Source organism: Oncorhynchus kisutch, linkage group LG22 (genome assembly GCF_002021735.2).
Source record: "Oncorhynchus kisutch isolate 150728-3 linkage group LG22, Okis_V2, whole genome shotgun sequence".
In the NCBI taxonomy this organism is placed as follows: Eukaryota; Metazoa; Chordata; class Actinopteri; order Salmoniformes; family Salmonidae; genus Oncorhynchus; species Oncorhynchus kisutch.
The window spans coordinates 51,752,450-51,775,178 of NC_034195.2; the positions used below are offsets into that span (position 1 = coordinate 51,752,450).

The window sequence follows — 22,729 nt, forward strand, 5'->3', positions numbered from 1 at the left end:
GAGGCCTACAAACCTGACTCAGTTACACCAGCTCTGTCAGGAGGAATGGGCCAAATTCACCCAACTTATTGTGGGAAGCTTGTGGAAAGCTACCCGAAACGTTTGACCCAAGTTAAACAATTTAAAGGCAATGCTGCTAATTGAGTGTATATAAACTTCTAACCCAGTGGGAATGTGATGAAAGAAATAAAAGCTTAAATAAATCATTGTCTCTACTATTATTCTGACATTTTCACATTCTTAAAATAAATTGGTGATCTTAACTGACCTAAAACAGGGAATTATTACTGTGATTAAATGTCAGGAATTGTGAAAAACTGAGATTAAATGTATTTGGCTAAGGTGTCTGTAAACATAAGTTAAACTGTACCCGTAGCATGCACTCTATGTATTTGGTTAGCCCGCCATGTGGCATTAAGGTTAGGTAAGTAGTGGGTAGGTAGGAGAGGGGGCTCTTAACTTTTACTTTCTTTGCTTTGGTTCCATTCAGCTCCTTTTCCCCACAATTACCGTGTGAAGGAAATAAATTCCCTGTAAACGGTAATATTCTCTGCCTCTGTAATCCTTACCCGCACCTACAGTCCCATACCTCTATACCTCCACCTACAGTCCCATACCTCTATACCTCCACCTACAGTCCCATACCTCTATACCTCCACCTACAGTCCCATACCTCCAGGCACATACCTCTTTACCTCCACCTACAGTCCCCTACCTCTATACCTCCACCTACAGTCCCATACCTCTATACCTCCACCTACAGTCCCATACCTCTATACCTCCACCTACAGTCCCATACCTCTTTACCTCCACCTACAGTCCCATACCTCTATACCTCCACCTACAGTCCCATACCTCTATACCTCCACCTACAGTCCCATACCTCTATACCTCCACCTACAGTCCCATACCTCTTTACCTCCACCTACAGTCACATACCTCCACCTACAGTCCCATACCTCTATACCTCCACCTACAGTCCCATACCTCTATACCTCCACCTACAGTCCCATACCTCTTTACCTCCACCTACAGTCCCATACCTCTATACCTCCACCTACAGTCCCATACCTCTATACCTCCACCTACAGTCCCATACCTCTTTACCTCCACCTACAGTCACATACCTCCACCTACAGTCCCATACCGCTATACCTCCACCTACAGTCCCATACCTCTATACCTCCACCTACAGTCACATACCTCTATACCTCCACCTACAGTCCCATACCTCTATACCTCCACCTACAGTCCCATACCTCCAGGCACATACCTCTTTACCTCCACCTACAGTCCCATACCTCTATACCTCCACCTACAGTCCCATACCTCCAGTCACATACCTCTTTACCTCCACCTAGAGTCCCATACCTCTACCTCCACCTACAGTCCCATACCTCCACCTACAGTCCCATACCTCTTTACCTCGACCTACAGTCCCATACCTCCACCTACAGTCCCATACCTCTATACCTCCACCTACAGTCCCATACCTCTATACCTCCACCTACAGTCCCATACCTCCACCTACAGTCCCATACCTCTATACCTCCACCTACAGTCCCATACCTCTATACCTCCACCTACAGTCCCATACCTCTTTACCTCCACCTACAGTCCCATACCTCCACCTACAGTCCCACAGTCCCATACCTCCACCTACAGTCCCATACTCCTATACCTCCACCTACAGTCCCATACCTCTTTACCTCCACCTACAGTCCCATACCTCTTTACCTCCAGCTACAGTCCCATACCTCTTTACCTCCACCTACAGTCCCATACCTCTTTACCTCCACCTACAGTCCCATACCTCTTTACCCCCACCTACAGTCCCATACCTCTATACCTACAGTCCCATACCTCTATACCTCCACGGGGAGTTGAGTGCAGCAGGGTGTTGTGTTCCCCCTTCCAAGAGGCGTACGTAACATCATAAAATAATAGCGTTTTTAAGGCTGGTAGAACCGGGCTCTCGGTGGAACCGTTCATAGAGGGTTCTAGATAGAACCCTCTGCAAAGGGTTCTGCCCAGCACCAAAAAGGTTTAACCTATCGGGACAAACCGATGAACCCTGTATGGTTCAACTTAGCAACTTTCTTTCTAAAAGTGTATATCCAGGAAAACACTAAACACCCACACACACACACACGTAAACACACACGTAAACACACACACACGTAAACACACACGTAAACCCACTTACACACACACACGTAAACACACACACACACACACACGTAAACACACACACACGTAAACACACACACACACGTACACACACACACGTAAACACACACACACGTAAACACACACACACACATAAACCCACATAAACACACACACAAACAAACATCCCTACCCGCTGTAGTTATCAGAGGAGTAGATGGTGCTATGTGGTAGGTGAGGTCCAGCACACAAGTCTGGGAGACACTCTGTGTGGAGCAGGGACCAGGAACGACCGTGATTGGTGGAAAACTCCAGATTGACACTAACAAAGAGGAAGACACATTTTTTATTCCACCTTACAACACATTGTAACAAAAGGGGAAGAATTGTCAGTATTGAGAAAAATATATTAATATGAAATGTGTGCAATTAGCAAATAGATGTATTGTATTGATTGTTTTGCATTGTGCTGGCTGTTGAGGGCAACAGTACAGAAGGTGTATTGTGCTGGCTGTTGAGTGCAACAGTACAGAAGGTGTATTGTGCTGGCTATTGAGGGCAACAGTACAGAAGGTGTATTGTGCTGGCTGTTGAGTGCAACAGTACAGAAGGTGTATTGTGCTGGCTGTTGAGGGCAACAGTACAGAAGGTGTATTGTGCTGGCTGTTGAGGGCAACAGTACAGAAGGTGTATTGTGCTGGCTGTTGAGTGCAATAGTACAGAAGGTGTATTGTACTGGCTGTTGAGGGCAACAGTGCAGAAGATGTATTGTACCTGTTGGCAGGCTGGTAGGATCCACAGCCCAGGTTGATGGAGAACTGGGCCACGTGGGTGTGTGTGGCAGGCAGAACGGGCAGCAGCTGCATGAAGTCTACGGCCCAGACATGGCGGTTGGCACCACCATGTGCCCGCTGCTCCAGACAGAACTGGGTGACAGGGGTCTGGAGGTCTGGAGGTAGGGCTACTGATACTACAGATGGACTCTAGGGGGAGGAAGACAGGAGAGGAAGGAAGAGAGGGGGGAGGAAGACAGGAGAGGAAGGAAGAGAGGGGGAGGAAGACAGGAGAGGAAGGAAGAGAGGGGGAGGAAGACAGGAGAGGAAGGAAGAGAGGGGGAGGAAGACAGGAGAGGAAGGAAGAGAGGGGGGGGGGGGAGAGGAGAGGAGAGGAAGGAAGAGAGGGGGGGAGGAGGAAGAAAGAGAGGGGGGAGGAAGGAGGAGAGGAAGAAAGAGAGGGGGGAGGAAGGAGGAGAGGAAGAAAGAGAGGGGAGAGGAAGGAAGAGGGGGGAGGGAGGAGGAAAGGAAGGAAGAGAGAGGGAGGGAGGGGGGCGGGAGGAGGAGAGGAAGGAAGAGAGAGGGAGGGAGGAGGAGAGGGGGGAGGGAGGGGGAGGAAGGAGGAGAGGAGGAAGGAAGAGAGGAGGGGGAGGAAGGAGGAGGGGGAGGGAGGAAGGAGGAGAAGATGGAAGAGAGGGGAGGAGGAGGGGGAGGGAGAAAGGAGGAGAGAGGGAGGAAGGGGTGGAAGGAGGAGGATAAGGGAATAACAAAGGGTATAAAAGTAGAGGAGAATGGAGAGGGGTGAGGAAGGAGGAGGGGGAGAGGAGAGATATGATGGAAAATGGAGAGAGAGGGTTGAGAGAGGAGAAATATGGGGGAAAGGAGAGGAAACACAGTAGAGGAATAACAGAGTTGGCTGGATAAACATATTTTATATTCTCCTAAACATCAACAGAACAGTTAGAGCTAGATCACATTATAGAGCAGGTCTGTAGAGGACAGAGCAGGTCTGGAGAGGACAGAGCAGGTCTGGAGAGGACAGAGCAGGTCTGTAGAGGACAGAGCAGGTCTGTAGAGGACAGAGCAGGTCTGTATAGTGTAGAGGACAGAGCAGGTCTGTATAGTGTAGAGGACAGAGCAGGTCTGTAGAGGACAGAGCAGGTCTGTATAGTGTAGAGGACAGAGCAGGTCTGTATAGTGTAGAGGACAGAGCAGGTCTGTAGAGGACAGAGCAGGTCTGTATAGTGTAGAGGACAGAGCAGGTCTGTAGAGGACAGAGCAGGTCTGTATAGTGTAGAGGACAGAGCAGGTCTGTAGAGGACAGAGCAGGTCTGTAGAGGACAGAGCAGGTCTGTAGAGGACAGAGCAGGTCTGTAGAGGACAGAGCAGGTCTGTAGAGGACAGAGCAGGTCTGTAGAGGACAGAGCAGGTCTGTATAGTGTAGAGGACAGAGCAGGTCTGTGTGTATGGCAGATTGTCCAACAGCACGTGGTCTCTCTGTGTGTGTTTTGGTCTCACCTTGTAGGAGGAGTATGGCAGGGTGTCTAACAGCACGTGGTCTCTCCTCCCCTCTGACCTCCCAAACAAGATGACATCATTCTCATGGGACTCTCCTGGGTCACACTCTCCTCCACCTGCAGGAAAACACAGACAGTCGGGAAAATGTTTGGTTGGAAAAAGACTAACAACTTGAGATGAGAATACGGTTAGAGTGGAGGGGCGGCAGGTAGCCTAGTGGTTAGAGTGGAGGGGCGGCAGGTAGACTAGAGGTTAGAGTGGAGGGGAGGCAGGTAGCCTAGTGGTTAGAGTGGGTACCATCTCAACTGCTTCTTCAACGGCAGGTAGCCTAGTGGTTAGAGTGGAGGGGTGGCACTTAGCCTAGTGGTTAGAGTGGAGGGGCGGCAGGTAGCCTAGTGGTTAGAGTGGAGGGGCGGCAGGTAGACTAGAGGTTAGAGTGGAGGGGAGGCAGGTAGCCTAGTGGTTAGAGTGGAGGGGCGGCAGGTAGCCTAGTGGTTAGAGTGGAGGGGAGGCAGGTAGCCTAGTGGTTAGAGTGGAGGGAGGGGCGGCAGGTAGTCTAGTGGTTAGAGTGTTGGACTATTAACCGGAATGTTGCAAGATCGAATCTGACAAGGTACAGATCTGTCATTCTTCCCCTGAACAAGGCAGTTAACCCCATTGTTCCTAGACCTTGTCCCTCCCCTTCATCTGCACTGACTGAACTTATTGTCCAATATGGTGGAAGCTCGTCAGTGAATGTAAGGAGAGGGGAGAAGGTATTTTTAGACCCGCGGGTAACTGTGTTGGTTGTTACCTTACCCATTGTGAAGTGGAAGCACCCGTGGGTAGCGGTCTGTGTTGGTGGTTCTTACCCATGGTGAAGAGGAAGCACCCGTGGGTAGCGGTCTGTGTTGGTGGTTCTTACCCATGGTGAAGTGGAAGCACCCGTTGGTTGCGGTCTGTGTTGGTGGTTCTTACCCATGGTGAAGTGGAAGCGGATGTTTCCAAAGGAGGTGGTGTCCAGGTAAGGAGTACACATCTTCCTCTCTCCACCCCTCTCAAACACCAGGGCCAGGCCCGACTCTATCTCTCCACACTGGGTCCCATACACTGCTCCCTCGATGTCCCAGCTAAACACACACACACACAGGCACGCACGCACACACACACAAACATAGGCACGCACACACACACACACACACAGGCACGCACACACACACACACAGACACACACACACACACACAGGCACGCACACACACACACACAGGCACACACACACACACACACACACACACACACACACACACACACACACACACACACACACACACACACACACACAGGCACGCACACACACACACACACAAACATAGGCACACACACACAGGCACGCACACACACACACACACACACACACACACACACACACACACAGGCACGCACACACACACAAACATAGGCACACACACACACACACACAAATAGAAAGATAGAGAAAGAGAAGGGTTATATTAGTACTGCAGTAAACTTTACACAAACAGAACAACGCCTCACTACAGACACTGAAAAAGTGCACTACATTATAACCAATGGACTCTGAAAGAGGCACCCGTTGAAAATAGTTAACAATCACCCTGGGTATCTCATCTCTCCTCTCCTCTCCTCTGTCAGGTATTATCCTTAGTATCCCTGTCACATCGACAGGGTTGTTGGGATGAGGCGCCTCTACAGGTGGTGACATAGAGAGCGAGGGGTTCTCCCTGCTTAGCCTACAAAACATGTCCTCAAACACTACCTAACAGGTGTGAGATGTCATAGCATACAATTACTGCCCATGTTAAGAACATAAACCTGGGGTTCTCCTCTTGTTAACATACTGACATACACAGAGAGCACGGGGCTTCCTTAATCACGTCCTCATTTCGATCCTCCATAACTCTCCAAACCCTGCCTCTAATTATCTTCATCTCGCTCTCTCTCTGTGCTTCTCTCTCTCTCTTCTCTCTCTTTCTCCCTCTGTTTCTCTCTCTCTCCATGCTTCTCTCCATGCTTCTTTCCATCTCTCTCTCTCATCTAGCCACTCATATTTTTTCCCATTCTTCAAGGCTAAACTGCTCCAGCTCCTTCAAGTTGGATGGGTTCCGCTGGTGTACAGCAATCTTTAAGTCATTGGATTGAGGTCTGGGCTTTGACTAGGCCATTCCAAGACATTTAAATGTTTCCCCTTAAACCACTCGAGTGTTGCTTTAGCAGTATGCTTAGGGTCATTGTCCTGCTGGAATGTGAACCTCCGTCCCAGTCTCAAATCTCTGGAAGACTGAAACAGGTTTCCCTAAAGAATTTCCCTGTATTTAGTGCCATCCATCATTCATTCAATTCTGACCAGTTTCCCACTCCCCGCAGATGAAAAACACCCACACAGCATGATGCTGCCACCACCATGCTTCACTGTGGGGATGATGTTCTCGGGGGGATGAGAGGTGTTGGGTTTGCGACAAACATAGCATTTTCCTTGATGGCCAGAAAGCTCAATTTTAGTTTAATCTGACCAGAGTACCTTCTTCCATATGTTTGGGGAGTCTCCCACATGCATTTTGGTGAACACCAAATGTGTTTGCTTATTGTTTTCTTTAAGCAATGGCTTTTTTCTGACCAATCTTCCATAAATCTCAGCTCTGTGGAGTGTATGGCTTAAAGTGGTCCTATGGACAGATTCTCCAATCCCCACTGTGGAGCTTTGCAGCTCCTTCAGGGTTATCTTTGGTCTCTTTGTTGCCTCTCTGATTCATGCCATCCTTTCCTGGTCTGTGAGTTTTTGGGTGGGCCTCTCTTGGCAGGTTTGTTGTGGTGCCATATTCTTTCATTTTTTTCAATGGATTTAGTGTTCCTCCGTGGGATGTTCAAAGTTTCTGATATTTTTTTATAATCCAATCCGGATCTGTACTTCTCCACAACTTTGTCCCTGACCTGTTTGGAGAGCTCCTTGGTTTTCATGGTGCCACTTGCTTGGTGGTGCCCCTTGCTTAGTGGTGTTGCAGACTCTGGGACCTTTCATAACAGGTGTATATATACTGAGATCATGTGACACTTAGATGGCACACGGGTGGACTTTATGTAACTAATTATGAGACCTCTGAAGGTAATTGGTGGCACCAGATCTTATTTAGGGGCTTTATAGAAAAGGGGGTGAATACATATGCACGCACCACTTTTCCGTTATTTAGTTTTATTTTTTTTATTTTTTTTATTTCACTTCACCAATTTGAAATATTTTGTGTATGTCCATTACATGAAATCCAAATAAAAATCAATTTAACTTACAGGTTGTAATGCAACAAAATCGGACAAACGCCAAGGGGGATTAATACTTTTGCAAGGCACTGTAGCATGGGATATAGCTAAGGATTTTTTATTTATTTTATTTCACCTTTATTTAACCAGGTAGGCTAGTTGAGAACACCTTTATTTAACCAGGTAGGCTAGTTGAGAACAAGTCCTCATTTACAACTGTGATAAACCAAGATAAAGCATGGCAGTGTGAACAGACAACAACAGAGTTACACATGGAGTAAACAATTAACAAGTCAATAACACAGTGGAAAGAAAAAACAAGAGTCTATATACATTGTGTTCAAAAGGCATGAGGAGGTAGGCGAATAATTACAATTTAGCAGATTAACACTGGAGTGATGAATGATCAGATGGTCATGTACAGGTAGAGATATTGGTGTGCAGAAGAGCAGACAAGTAAATACATATAAACAGTATGGGGATGAGGTAGGTAGATTGGGTGGGCTATTTACCGATGGACTATGTACAGCTGCAGCGATCGGTTAGCTGCTCAGATAGCAGATGTTTGAAGTTGGTGAGGGAGATAAGTCTTCAGCGATTTTTGCAATTCGTTCCAGTCACAGGCAGCAGAGAACTGGAAGGAAAGGTGGCCAAATGAGGTGTTGGCTTTAGGGATGATCAGTGAGATACACCTGCTGGAGCGCGTGCTACGGGTGGGTGTTGCCATCGTGACCAGTGAACTGGACTTGTAGATGACCTGGAGCCAGTGGGTCTGGCGACGAATATGTAGCGAGGACCAGCCGACTAGAGCATACAGGTCGCAGTGGTGGGTGGTATAAGGTGCTTTAGTAACAAAACGGATGGCACTGTGATAAACTGCATCCAGTTTGCTGAGTAGAGTATTGGAAGCTATTTTGTAGATGACATCGGCGAAGTCGAGAATCGGTAGGATAGTCAGCTTTACTAGGGTAAGTTTGGCAGCGTGAGTGAAGGAGGCTTTGTTGCGGAATAGAAAGCCGACTCTAGATTTGATTTTCGATTGGAGATGTTTGATATGAGTCTGGAAGGATAGTTTACAGTTTAGCCAGACACCTAGGTACTTATAGATGTCCACATATTTTAGTTCGGAACATCCAAGGTGGTGATGCTAGTCGGGCGTGCGGGTGCAGGCAGAGAACGGTTGAAAAGCATGCATTTGGTTTTACTAGCATTTAAGAGCAGTTGGAGGCCACGGAAGGAATGTTGTATGGCATTGAAGCTCGTTTGGAGGTTAGATGGCACAGTGTCCAAGGAAGAGCCAGAAGTATGCAGAATGGTGTCATCTGCGTAGAGGTGGATCAGGGAATCGCCCGCAGCAAGAGCAACATCATTGATATATACAGAGAAAAGAGTAGGCCCGAGAATTGAACCCTGTGGCACCCCCATAGAGACCGGACAACATGCCCTCCGATTTGACACACTGAACTCTGTCTGCAAAGTAGTTGGTGAACCAGGCAAGGCAGTCATTAGAAAAACCGAGGCTACTGATTCTGCTGATAAGAATATGGTGATTGACAGAGTCGAAAGCCTTGGCAAGGTCGATGAAGACGGCTGCACAGTACTGTCTTTTATCGATGGCGGTTATGATATCATTTAGTACCTTGAGCGTGGCTGAGGTGCACCTGTGACCGGCTCGGAAACCAGATTGCACAGCGGAGAAGGTACGGTGGGATTCGAGATGGTCAGTGATCTGTTTGTTGACTAGGCTTTCGAAGACCTTAGATAGGCAGGGCAGGATGGATATAGGTCTGTAGCAGTTTGGGTCTAGGGTGTCTCCCCCTTTGAAGAGGGGGATGACTGCGGCAGCTTTCCAATCCTTGGGGATCTCAGACGATATGAAAGAGAGGTTGAACAGGCTGGTAATAGGGGTTGCGACAATGTCGGTGGATAGTTTCAGAAATAGAGTGTCAAGATTGTCAAGACCAGCTGATTTGTACAGGTCCAGGTTTTGCAGCTCTTTCAGAACATCTGCTATCTGGAATGGGGTAAAGGAGAAGCTGGGGAGGCTTGGGCGAGTAGCTGCGGGGGGGGGGGTGGCGGAGCTGTTGGCCGAGGTTGGAGTAGCCAAGAGGAAGGCATGACCAGCTGTTGAGAAATGCTTGTTGAAGTTATCATGATTATCATGAATTTATCAGTGGTGACCGTGTTACCTAGCCTCAGTGCAGTGGGCAGCTGGGAGGAGGTGCTCTTGTTCTCCATGGACTTTACAGTGTCCCAGAACTTTTTTGAGTTAGAGCAACAGGATGCAAATTTCTGCTTGAAAAAGCTGGCCTTTGCTTTCCTGAGTGACTGCGTGTATTGGTTCCTGACTTCCCTGAAGAGTTGCATATCGCAGGGACTATTTGACGCTATTGCAGTCCGCCACAGGATGTTTTTGTGCTGGTCGAGGGCAGTCAGGTCTGGAGTGAACCAAGGGCTATATCTGTTCTTAGTTCTGCATTTTTTGAACTGAGCATGCTTATCTAAGATGGTGAGGAAGTTACTTTTAAAGAATGACCAGGCATCCTCAACTGACGGGATGAGGTCAATATCCTTCCAGGATTCCCGGGCCAGGTCGATTAGAAAGGCCTGTTCACAGAAGTGTTTTAGGGAGAGTTTGACAGTGATGAGAGGTGGTCGTTTGACTGCGGACCCGTAGCGGATGCAGGCAATGAGGCAGTGATCGCTGAGATCCTGATTGAAGACAGCGGAGGTGTATTTGGAGGGCCAGTTGGTCAGGATAACGTCTATGAGGGTGCCATTGTTTACAGATTTAGGGTTGTACCTGGTGGGTTGCTTGATGATTTGTGTGAGATTGAGGGCATCTAGCTTAGATTGTAGGACTTCCGGGGTGTTAAGCATATCCCAGTTTAGGTCACTTAACAGAACAAACTCTGAAGCTAGATGGGGGGGGCGATTAATTCACAAATGGTGTCCAGGGCACAGCTGGGAGTTGAGGGGTGTCGGTAGCAGGCGGCAACAGTGAGAGACTTATTTCTGGAGCAATTTTTAAAATGAGTAGTTCAAACTGTTTGGGTATGGACCTGGAGAGTATGATATTACTTTGCAGCTATCTCTGCAGTAGACTGCAACTCCGCCCTGTTTGGCAGTTCTATCTTGACGGAAAATGTTATAGTTGGGTATGGAAATCTCAGAATTTTTGGTGGCCTTCCTAAGCCAGGATTCAGACACGGCAAGGACATCAGGGTTGGCAGAGTGTGCTAAAGCAGTGAGTAAAACAAACTTAGGGAGGAGGCTTCTGATGTTGACCTGCATGAAACCAAGGCTTTTTCGATCACAGAAGTCAACAAATGAGGGTGCCTGGGGACATGCAGGGCCTGGGTTTACCTCCACATCACCCGCGGAACAGAGGAGGAGTAGTATGAGGGTGCGGCTAAAGGCTATCAAAACTGGTCGCCTGGAGCGTTGGGGACAAAGAATAAAAGGAGCAGATTTCTGGGCATGGTAGAATATATTTAGGGCATAATGCGCAGACAGGGGTATGGTGGGGTGCGGGTACAGCGGAGGTAAGCCCAGGCACTGGGTGATGATGATAAGAGAGGTTGTATCTCTGGACATGCTGGTTGTAATGGGTGAGGTCACCGCATGTGTGGGAGGTGGGACAAAGGAGGTATCAGAGGTATGAAGAGTGGAACTAGGGGGTCCATTGTAAACTAAAACAATAACTAACCTGAACAACAGTATACAAGGCATATTGACATTTGAGAGAGACATACAACGAGGCATAAAGTAATCGCAGGTGTTGATTGGGAGAGCTAGCTAAAACAACAGGTGAGACAACAGCTAATCAGCTAACACAACAACAGCAGGTAAAATGGCGATGACTTGGCAGAGAGGGTCGGATTAACTACACACAGAGCCTGAGTTCACGGCTGGGGCCGACAGATAAAACATAAATAAACAGAATGGAGTACCGTGATTAATGGACAGTCTAGCAGGCATCAGCTATGTAGCCAAGTGATCATAGTGTCCAGAGGGCAGCAGTAGATGGAACAGGGAAGCCGCCACTACGCTAGCACTCAGCGTTTAAAGTTAGTAGCCCGGGGCTAGTAGGAGCGTCTGCTCCGAACGGAGGCCGGGAGAAGGCACAGAGGATGGAGTCTTCGTCAGCAGACCAGTCGTGGTGGTGCGGCGGGGGGCCGTGTCGACAGAGAATCCAAGCCAGATGGCGAAAGAGGTATTGTAGAATTTAGTTTGCTAGCCGGGAGATGCGCCTGGCTCACGGCTAACTGGTGCTAGCTTCGTGGCAGTGGCGTTAGCCACTATAGCCAATCGGTAGCAGCGGTGAACCGGTGCCAAGGTCCAGAGTTTACAGCAAGGATCCGGTGGAGTATTGGGCTCTAGCCGTGTATGAGTGGGGTTCGGGTGGGCCTTAGGGATAGCTTCGAAACTGGATGCCACGGAGGGTGCAAACTAGCTGTGAGCTAGCAATCTGCAAGCTGTGAGTGAAGATCAGAAGTAGTGGTCCAGGGATTACAGCAGGAATCCGACGTTGTTGTGGAGAGAGAGTCCGATACTGGTAGACTGGCGAGTATTATCCAGGCTAAAAAACAGGGCTGGTATCTGTGCAGAAGGTAAAAGCCGCTAGCAGTGGCTAACAATGACTAATGAATAGCTTGTAGCTAATTAGCTGGTTAGCTTCTGGAGGTTCTAGAATGTGTTCTAAAGTTAATAAAAAAATAATAATAATAGCGATACCGTATCACATTGGGTGAGGCAGGTTACCGGAAGGTATAATCGAATTAAAAATTGAAAATAAAGTTGAAATATAAATACGAAAAATACAAAAATACACGTGACACGAACAAAACACGTCTTCACTGCTGCGCCATCTTGGATCAGGATACAGCTAGGGATACAGCTAGGGATATAGCTAGGGATATAGCTAAGGATATAGCTAAGGATATAGCTACGGATATAGCTAGGGACATAGCTAGGGATACAGCTAGGGATACAGCTAGGGATATAGCTAGGGATATAGCTAAGGATATAGCTAAGGATACAGCTAGGGATATAGCTAAGGATATAGCTAAGGATATAGCTAAGGATATAGCTACGGATATAGCTAGGGACATAGCTAGGGATACAGCTAAGGGTATAGCTAAGGATATAGCTACGGATATAGCTAGGGACATAGCTAGGGATACAGCTAGGGATACAGCTAGGGATATAGCTAGGGATATAGCTAAGGATATAGCTAAGGATACAGCTAGGGATATAGCTAGGGATATAGCTAAGGATATAGCTAAGGATATAGCTAAGGATATAGCTAGGGATATAGCTAGGGACATAGCTAGGGATACAGCTAAGGATATAGCTAAGGATATAGCTATGGATATAGCTAGGGATATAGCTAGGGACATAGCTAAGGATACAGCTAAGGATATAGCTAAGGATATAGCTACGGACATAGCTAAGGATATAACTACGGATATAGCTACGGATATAGCTAGGGATATAGCTAAGGATATAGCTAGGGATTTAGCTAAGGATATAGCTAGGGATATAGCTAAGGATACTGCTAGGGATATAACTAGGGATATAGCAAGAGAGAGAAAGGGCATTGGGAATGATGATGATCAAATAATTTCAAATCAAATGTTATTTGTCACATGTGCCGAATACAACAGCTGTAGACCTTACAGTGAAATGCTGAATACAACAGGGGTGGTAGACCTTACAGTGAAATGCCGAATACTACAGGTGTAGACCTTACAGTGAAATGCCGAATACAACAGGGGTAGTAGACCTTACAGTGAAATGCTGAATACAACAGGTGTAGTAGACCTTACAGTGAAATGCTGAATACAACAGGTGTAGTAGACCTTACAGTGAAATGCCGAATACTACAGGTGTAGACCTTACAGTGAAATGCCGAATACAACAGGGGTAGTAGACCTTACAGTGAAATGCTGAATACAACAGGTGTAGTAGACATTACAGTGACATTACAGTGAAATGCTGTAGTGAATTTCAAATCAAATGTTATTTGTCACATGTGCCGAATACAACAGCTGTAGACCTTACAGTGAAATGCTGAATACAACAGGGGTGGTAGACCTTACAGTGAAATGCCGAATACTACAGGTGTAGACCTTACAGTGAAATGCCGAATACAACAGGGGTAGTAGACCTTACAGTGAAATGCTGAATACAACAGGTGTAGTAGACCTCACAGTGAAATGCTGAATACAACAGGTGTAGTAGACCTTAAAGTGAAATGCCGAATACTACAGGTGTAGACCTTACAGTGAAATGCTGAATACAACAGGTGTAGTAGACCTTACAGTGAAATGCCGAATACTACAGGTGTAGACCTTACAGTGAAATGCTGAATACAACAGGTGTAGTAGACCTTACAGTGAAATGCTGACTTACGAAGCCCCTAACCAACAATGCAGTTTAAAAACAATACGGATGAGAATCAGAAATAAAAGTAACAGGTAATTAATGATGGCGACATCATTATGACTCACTTGGTGGGCGTGCTTTCAAAGTCCTCCTCCCAGTAGCTCCGCCCCTCCTCTCGGTGGAGGTCGATGTCTCGGGTGGAGGCGAAGGAGTGGCCCACACCCTCCTCGTTGTTGCCATGGAAATACAGGGCGTTGCCCTCTGACTGACAGGCATGCTGGGAACGAACGAAGTCATGTGTCGGATACATTGAATTAAAACGGGATACAATATAACAGAGTTAAACCCTGTTACTGTACAGATGATTACAGTATAGAATATAACAGGGTTAAACCCTGTTACTGTACAGATTTACAGTATAGAATATAACAAGGTCACAAAACATACGTTTTTCTCTGTGGTAAAAACTCCTGACCCTTGTTAAATCAAAATCAAATCAAATCAAATCAAATTTATTTGTCACATAGACACGGTTAGCAGATGTTAATGCGAGTGTAGCGAAATGCTTGTGCTTCTAGTTCCGACAATGCAGTAAGCTTGATGAGGGTAATGTGATTACCTTGGCAGTAACTCACCTAAAAACCTGGTTTGCAAACTGCCATTAAACCCTGAAGAAGAGGAAGAGGAAGAAGAGGAAGAAGAAGAATACGGTACCTTAACGGTGGCTCCAGGGAAGAAGAGCCAGTTGGCTGTGTCAGGGGGGTCCAGGTTATCCTCCATCAGGGGGGGTCTGTGAGCAGCGTTGACCAGCAGTATGTTATCCAGGCCCCAGCACGACTCATAGCCCTCGGGCCCCCGGGGGACCTCCTGGGACCACCGTACACGCACCCCATCCCTCTTGGAGCGCACCGGCAGGGGTAGGAGATGGACTACCGTACTGCTGTTAGTAGGAGCTCTGTGGGGTGGGGGGAAGGATAGAGTAAGTGTGTGTTGGTTGCTGGGGAGTTGTTTCTTTGTGTTTTTGATACTCAAGCAGAACATGAAATAAACACGGAGCTGGGAGTTAATGACAAGACATTATCATCAAGTTATGTCTCAACTTGGGAGTTAATGACCAGACATTATCATCAAGTTATGTCTCAACTTGGGAGTTAATGACCAGACATTATCATCAAGTTATGTCTCAACTTGGGAGTTAATGACAAGACATTATCATCAAGTTATGTCTCAACTTGGGAGTTAATGACAAGACATTATCATCAAGTTATGTCTCAACTTGGGAGTTAATGACCAGACATTATCATCAAGTTATGTCTCAACTTGGGAGTTAATGACCAGAGATAATCATCAAGTTATGTCTCAAATTGGAAGTTAATGACCAGACATTATCATCAAGCTTTGTCTCAACTTGGGAGTTAAGAATGGAGAGGGGAGGAGGAGGTGAAGAGAGAGAGGGGGGGGGGGGTGAGAGAGGGGGTATGAAGAGGTGGAGGGGAAGGTGGAGAGAGAGAGATGGATGTCTGTGTGAGGAGGACAGGATGTAGAGAGAAAAGGAGAGAGTGAGAGAGAGGGAAGAAGAGATCAAGAGAGAGAGAAAACGAGAGAGAGAGAGAGATAGAGAGAGAGAGAGAGAGAGAGAGAAAACAAGAGAAAGAGATAGCAAGAGGGAGAGGGAAGAAGAGATCAAGAGAGAGAGAAAACAAAAGAAAGAGAGAGAGAGGGAAGAAGGGGAGACAGATGTCAATGTTCAATAGGTATGATGGAGGGAGGGAGAGAGAAAGGGATGATGGAAGAGAGAGAGAGAGACCGGATCTTCTCCAGGGTGATCCAGTCATCTGAGCCGTTATTCTTGTTTAGACTGAACGACACGATGATGCTGGGGTCGGAGTAACTGAACCGACAGGAGCCTGAACCTAGAGAGACACACACACACACACACACACATTAACAGAGAGAGAGAGAGTAGAGAGAGAGGGGGAGGGAGGGAGGGAGGGAGGGGAGGATAGTTAGCACAGTGATACTTCATGAGTGGACTCTGTGTATTAACACCATCCTGAGCATTAGAGAGGGGTTGAGATCAGTCAGAATGCTAAATAACACGTCGGCTGTTTCTGCATCAATTCAATTTCCCATCATCCTTCCTTTCTCCCCCATGACCAGGCCCAGCATTGTTGAAACCCTCCCTCCCTCCCAGCCATGTAGAAATTATCGTCTAAAGAGTGTCATGGTTTAAATGATCTGCTTAGCAGTCGGCTGTCCAGGCAGACATGCGGATAGAGAGAGGAGAAGTGGGGAGTGAAAAGGAGGAGAGGGGAGAGGAAAAGAGAGGAGAAGAGAGGAGAGGAGAAGAGGGGAGAGGAGAAAAGGGGAGAAGAGAGGAGAAGAGGGGAGAGGAGTGGAGAAGAGAGGAGAAGAGAGGAGACGAGAGGAGAGGAGAAGAGGGGAGAAAAGGGGAGAAGAGAGGAGGAGAGGGGAGAAGAGAGGAGGAGAGGGGAGAGGAGAGGAGAAGAGAGGAGATGAGAGGAGAATAGGGGAGGAGGAGAGGAGAGAGCGGGACTGCTGATGCATGCTGTGAAGGCCCTACTTTAAAGGGAGAGTGGAGAAGGGAGGGGTGGAGGGATGGAGGTGCTAGAGTGCACCCCTCTTAGCTCATTGGGGAGAGAGGATAGAGGGGGTAAGATGTTAGAGGTCAGAGGTCACTAATGGAGAGAGCGGGCTAACCCCCACCTCTCCCATTCTCCACAGGGCCTAACCTCCTGCATACACAGCACTGTGTGTTCCTTTCATATTTATGAGTACAAACAGGGCCATGCAGACACACTGGTTTATTTCTCTGTGTGTTTGAGATGATTGAGAGGGAGGTAAATACATAAAAGAGAATGAGAATGAGAGAGAGAGAGAGAGAGAGGGACAGACGGACGGACGGAGGGAATGAGGGAATGAGGGAGGGAGGGAGGGAGTGAGGGAGGGAGGGAGGGAGGGAGGGAGGGAGGGAGGGAGGGAAAGAAGAAAGAAAGAAAGAAAAGAAAGAAAGAAAGAAAGAAAGAAAGAAAGAAAGAAAGAAAGAAAGAAAGAAAGAAAGAAAGAAAGAAAGAAAGAAAGAAAGAAAGAAAGAAAGAGAGAAAGGGAGGGAGTACACTGCAGCCTGTTCTGCATCACAGATGTGTGATGGACACGAAAAATAAAATACAAATCTGCCACGGGCTGTTGGGTGGCTTTCCAGGTCCTACTAAATCATTCATTGCCATGATAGGAGAGAGAGAGGTAGGCAGGGAGGGAGTGGAGGAGAGGGAGAGAGGGAGAGAGAGAGGGAGGCAGGGAGGGGGTGGAGGAGAGAGAGAAAGGGAGGGAGTGGAGGAGAGGGAGAGAGGGAGAGAGGGAGAGAGGGAGGCAGGGAGGGAGGCAGGGACGGGGTGGGAGAGAGGGAGGGAGAGAGGGAGAGAGGGAGGCAGGGAGGGAGTGGAGGAGAGGGAGAGAGGGAGAGAGAGGGAGGCAGGGAGGGGGTGGAGGAGAGAGAGAGAGAAAGGGAGGGAGAGAGGGAGGCAGGGAGGCATGGAGGGAGAGAGGGAGGCAGGGAGGGAGGCAGGGACGGGGTGGGAGAGAGGGAGGGAGAGAGGGAGAGAGGGAGGCAGGGAGGGAGTGGAGGAGAGGGAGAGAGGGAGGCAGGGAGGGAGGCAGGGAGGGGGTGGAGGAGAGGGAGAGAGGGAGAGAGAGAGAGAGGGAGGCAGGGAGGGGGTGGAGGAGAGGGAGAGAGGGAGAAAGAGGGAGTATGGTATCCTCAATGAAATGATCAAATATACAGACAACAAATTCCAATTGGCTATACAAAAAATATTTTTAACATCATCCTTAGCTCTGGCATCTTCCCTAATATTTGGCACCAAGGACTGATCACCCCAATCCACAAAAGTGGAGACAAATTTGACCCCAATAACTACCGGGGGATATGCGTCAACAGCAACCTAGGGAAAATCCTCTGGTTTTCTTTAACAGCAGACTCGTACATTTCCTCAGTGAAAACAACGTACTGAGCAAATGTCAAATTGTCTTTTAACCAAATTATCGTAGGACAGACCACATATTCACCCTGCACACCCTAGTTGACAAACAAACCTCAACAAAGGCAATGTCTTCTCATGCTTTGTTGATTTCAAAAAGCCTTCGACTCAATTTGGCATGAGGGTCAAGTATACAAATTGATGGAAAGTGGTGTCGGGGGAAAAACATACGACATTATGAAATCCATGTACACAAACAACAAGTGGACGGTTAAAATGGGCAAAAAAACACATTTCTTCCCGCTGTGGAGTGAGACAAGGATGCAGCTTAAGCCCCACCTTCTTAAACATATACATCCACGAATTGGCGAGGGCACTAGACAAGTCTGCAGCACCCGGTTTCAACCCTACTAGAATCTGAAGTCAAATGTCTACTGTTTGCTGATGGTATCATGCCTCTGTCCCCAACCAAGGAGGGCCTACATCAGCCCTTAGATATTCTGCACAGATTCTGTCAGACCTGGGCCCTGACAGTAAATCTCAGTATGACCAAAATAATGGTGTTCCAAAAAAGGTCCAGTCGCCAGGACCACAAATACAAATTCCATCTAGACACCGTTTCCCTAGAGCACACAAAAAACTATACATACCTTGGCCTAAACATCAGCACCACAGGTAACTTCCACAAATCTGTGAACGGTCTGAGACAAGGCAAGAAGGGCCTTCTTTGCCATCAAAAGTCTCATTTCAATTAGGATTTGGATACAGTTAGAATCAGTTATAGAACTCATTGCCCTTCATGATTGTGAGGTCTGGGGTCCGCTCACCAACCAAGAATTCACAAAATGAGACAAACACCAAATTGAGACTCTGATATACAGAATTCTGCAAAAATATCCTCGTGTACAACGTAGAACACCAAATAATACATGCAGAGCAGAATTAGGCCGATACCCACTAATTATCAACATCCAGAAAATTCAACAACCACCTAAAAGGAATCGATTCCCAAACTTTCCATAACAAAACCATCACCTACAGAGAGATGAACCTGGAGAAGAGTCCCCTAAGCAAGCTGGTTCTCGGGCTCTGTTCACAAACACAAACAGACCCCACAGAGCCCCAGGACAGCAACACAATTAGACCCACCCAAATCATGAGAAAACAAAAAGATAATTACTTGACACATTGGAAAGAATTAACAAAAAAACATAGCAAACTAGAATGCTATTTGGCCCTAACAGAGAGTACACAGTGGCAGAACACAGACTCAGGGAGCATAGCCTTGCTATTGAGAAAGGCCGCCGTAGGCAGATCTGGTTCTCAAGAGAAGACAGGCTATGTGCTCACTGTCCACAAAATGAGGTGGAAACTGAGCTGCACTTCCTAACCTCCTGCCAAATGTATGACCATATTAGAGACACATATTTCCCTCAGATTCCACAGATCTACAAAGAATTTGAAAACAAACCCAATTTTGATAAACTCCCATATCTACTGGGTGAAATACCATATCTACTGGGTGAAATTTCACAATGTGCCACCACAGCAGCAAGATTTGTGACTTGTTGCCACAAGAAAAGGGCAACCAGTGAAGAACAAGCACCACTGTCAATACAACCCATATTTATGTTTATTTATTTTCCCTTCTGTACTTTAACTATTTGTACATCGTTACAACACTGTATATAGACATAATATGACATTTGTAACGTCTTTTATTCTTTTGAAACTTCTGTATGTTAAATGTTTACTGTTCATTTTTATTGTTTATTTCACTTTTGTATATTATCTACCTCACTTGCTTTGTCAATGATAATATATGTTTCCCATGCCAATAAAGCCCCTTGAATTGAATTGAGTGGAGGAGAGGGAGGGAGTGGAGGAGAGGGAGGGAGTGGAGGAGAGGGAGTGAGTGGAGGAGAGGGAGGGAGTGGAGGAGAGGGAGGGAGTGGAGGAGAGGGAGGGAGTGGAGGAGAGGGAGAGAGTGGAGGAGAGGGAGAGAGTGGAGGAGAGGGAGGGAGTGGAGGAGAGGGAGGGAGTGGAGGAGAGGGAGAGAGTGGAGGAGAGGGAGGGAGTGGAGGAGAGGGAGGGAGTGGAGGAGAGGGAGGGAGTGGAGGAGAGGGAGGGAGTGGAGGAGAGGGAGAGAGTGGAGGAGAGGGAGAGAGGATGACTATTACTTATTACACACTGTGTGGTATTTGCGAGAATGTCTAAATGTAAATATGACAACATGCTAAGTAAGAGCTCTTTGTTGTTTCAGGGTCTTCTTTAAACCATCAGTACGTAACTCTAGCCAGCATGATGTGTGGTACAACATGACCCATATGTGCCCAAGACAAGGAGTGCTAAGTAAGCTGTAAATAGTACTCACCGAGAGCAAACTGCAGGACGGAGGCTGTGCTGGTGTTGAGAGGAACGCTGATCTAGAAGGAGAAGGGGTACAGATCATTGTCTGAATGTGTTTTTTAACGTGTGTTCGTTGCTTGTATTTCTCTCGACTGAACTAGTGCAGCTGCATCAAAAGCTTGGAAGACTGACAGACAGACTGTAACGCTTCTTATAACAGAGAGTCAATGAAATCAAGATACACTAAAAAGCTGGAGGCAGGTAGTCTAGTGGTTAGAGTGGAGGGGCGGCAGGTAGCCTAGTGGTTAGAGTGGAGGGGTGGCTGGTAGCCTAGTGGTTAGAGTGGAGGGGCGGCAGGTAGCCTAGTGGTTAGAGTGGAGGGGCGGCAGGTAGCCTAGTGGTTAGAGTGGAGGGGCGGCAGGTAGCCAAGTGGTTAGAGTGGAGGGGTGGCTGGTAGCCTAGTGGTTAGAGTGGTGGGGCGGCAGGTAGCCTAGTGGTTAGAGTGGAGGGGCGGCAGGTAGCCTAGTGGTTAGAGTGGAGGGGCGGCAGGTAGCCAAGTGGTTAGAGTGGAGGGGTGGCAGGTAGACTAGTGGTTAGAGTGGAGGGGCAGCAGGGTAGCCTAGTGGTTAGAGTGGAGGGGCAGCAGGGTAGCCTAGTGGTTAGAGTGGAGGGGCGGCAGATAGCCTAGTGGTTAGAGTGGAGGGGCAGCAGGGTAGCCTAGTGGTTAGAGTGGAGGGGCGGCAGGTAGCCTAGTGGTTAGAGTGGAGGGGCAGCAGGGCAGCCTAGTGGTTAGAGTGGAGGGGCGGCAGGTAGCCTAGTGGTTAGAGTGGAGGGGCAGCAGGGTAGCCTAGTGGTTAGAGTGGAGGGGCAGCAGGGTAGCCTAGTGGTTAGAGTGGAGGGGCAGCAGGGTAGCCTAGTGGTTAGAGTGGAGGGGCAGCAGGGTAGCCTAGTGGTTAGAGTGGAGGGGCAGCAGGGTAGCCTAGTGGTTAGAGTGGAGGGGCAGCAGGGTAGCCTAGTGGTTAGAGTGGAGGGGCAGCAGGGTAGCCTAGTGGTTAGAGTGGAGGGGCGGCAGGTAGCCTAGTGGTTAGAGTGGAGGGGCGGCAGGTAGCCTAGTGGTTAGAGTGGAGGGGCGGCAGGTAGCCTAGTGGTTAGAGTGGAGGGGCAGCAGGGTAGCCTAGTGGTTAGAGTGGAGGGGCGGCAGGTAGCCAAGTGGTTAGAGTGGAGGGGCGACAGGTAGCCTAGTGGTTAGAGTGGAGGGGCGGCAGGTAGCCTAGTGGTTAGAGTGGAGGGGCGGCAGGGTAGCCTAGTGGTTAGAGTGGAGGGGCGGCAGGTAGCCTAGTGGTTAGAGTGGAGGGGCGGCAGGTAGCCAAGTGGTTAGAGTGGAGGGGTGGCAGGTAGCCTAGTGGTTAGAGTGGAGGGGCGGCAGGTAGCCTAGTGGTTAGAGTGGAGGGGCGGCAGGTAGCCTAGTGGTTAGAGTGGAGGGGCGGCAGGTAGCCAAGTGGTTAGAGTGGAGGGGCGGCAGGTAGCCTAGTGGTTAGAGTGGAGGGGCGGCAGGTAGCCTAGTGGTTAGAGTGGAGGGGCGGCAGGGTAGCCTAGTGGTTAGAGTGGAGGGGCGGCAGGTAGCCTAGTGGTTAGAGTGGAGGGGCGGCAGGTAGCCAAGTGGTTAACCCATTGTTCCCTGGTAGGCTGCCATTATAAATAAGAATTTGTTCTTAACTTATTTGCCGAGTTAAATAAAGGTTAAATAAAATAAAAATATATTATAAATACTGCATGGTTAATGGTTCTTCAGGGGTTGTGGATCAAGCATTCTTGTCGTGTGTGTTCGTTCAGGCATTAAAAAAAAACTCCAACTAGCATGTTAAACAGACCATTTTAAAAATGCTTGCTATTTTCTGAGAGTGTGATGTAATGCTGGCTCATTTGCTGAGCTGGCCAATCAGCGCTCTACTCTCATGAATATGTTTTATTATCGGTATACGCCCACACCATTCTGTTGTTGAGGTATGCCGACACCATTCTTTTGTTGAGGTAAGCCCACACCATTCTGTTGTTGAGGTGAGCCCACACCATTCTGTTGTTGAGGTAAGCCCACACCATTCTGTTGTTGAGGTATGCCCACACCATTCTGTTGTTGAGGTATGCCGACACCATTCTGTTGTTGAGGTAAGCCCACACCATTCTGTTGTTGAGGTAAGCCCACACCATTCTGTTGTTGAGGTGAGCCCACACCATTCTGTTGTTGAGGTGAGCCCACACCA

At 48.0% G+C, this 22,729-nt stretch overlaps 1 protein-coding gene across 1 annotated transcript in view; it reads right to left on the minus strand.

The window, feature by feature from the left end:
• Positions 1–22,729, minus strand: part of LOC109884512 (reelin) — a 267,753-nt gene that overhangs the window by 61,416 nt on the left and 183,608 nt on the right. The window contains 8 exon segments of the mRNA XM_031801457.1: positions 2,363–2,491; positions 2,944–3,152; positions 4,461–4,576; positions 5,418–5,569; positions 14,247–14,398; positions 14,836–15,076; positions 15,929–16,034; positions 20,494–20,545. Of these exon segments, the coding sequence (XP_031657317.1) occupies positions 2,363–2,491; positions 2,944–3,152; positions 4,461–4,576; positions 5,418–5,569; positions 14,247–14,398; positions 14,836–15,076; positions 15,929–16,034; positions 20,494–20,545 (1,157 nt within the window).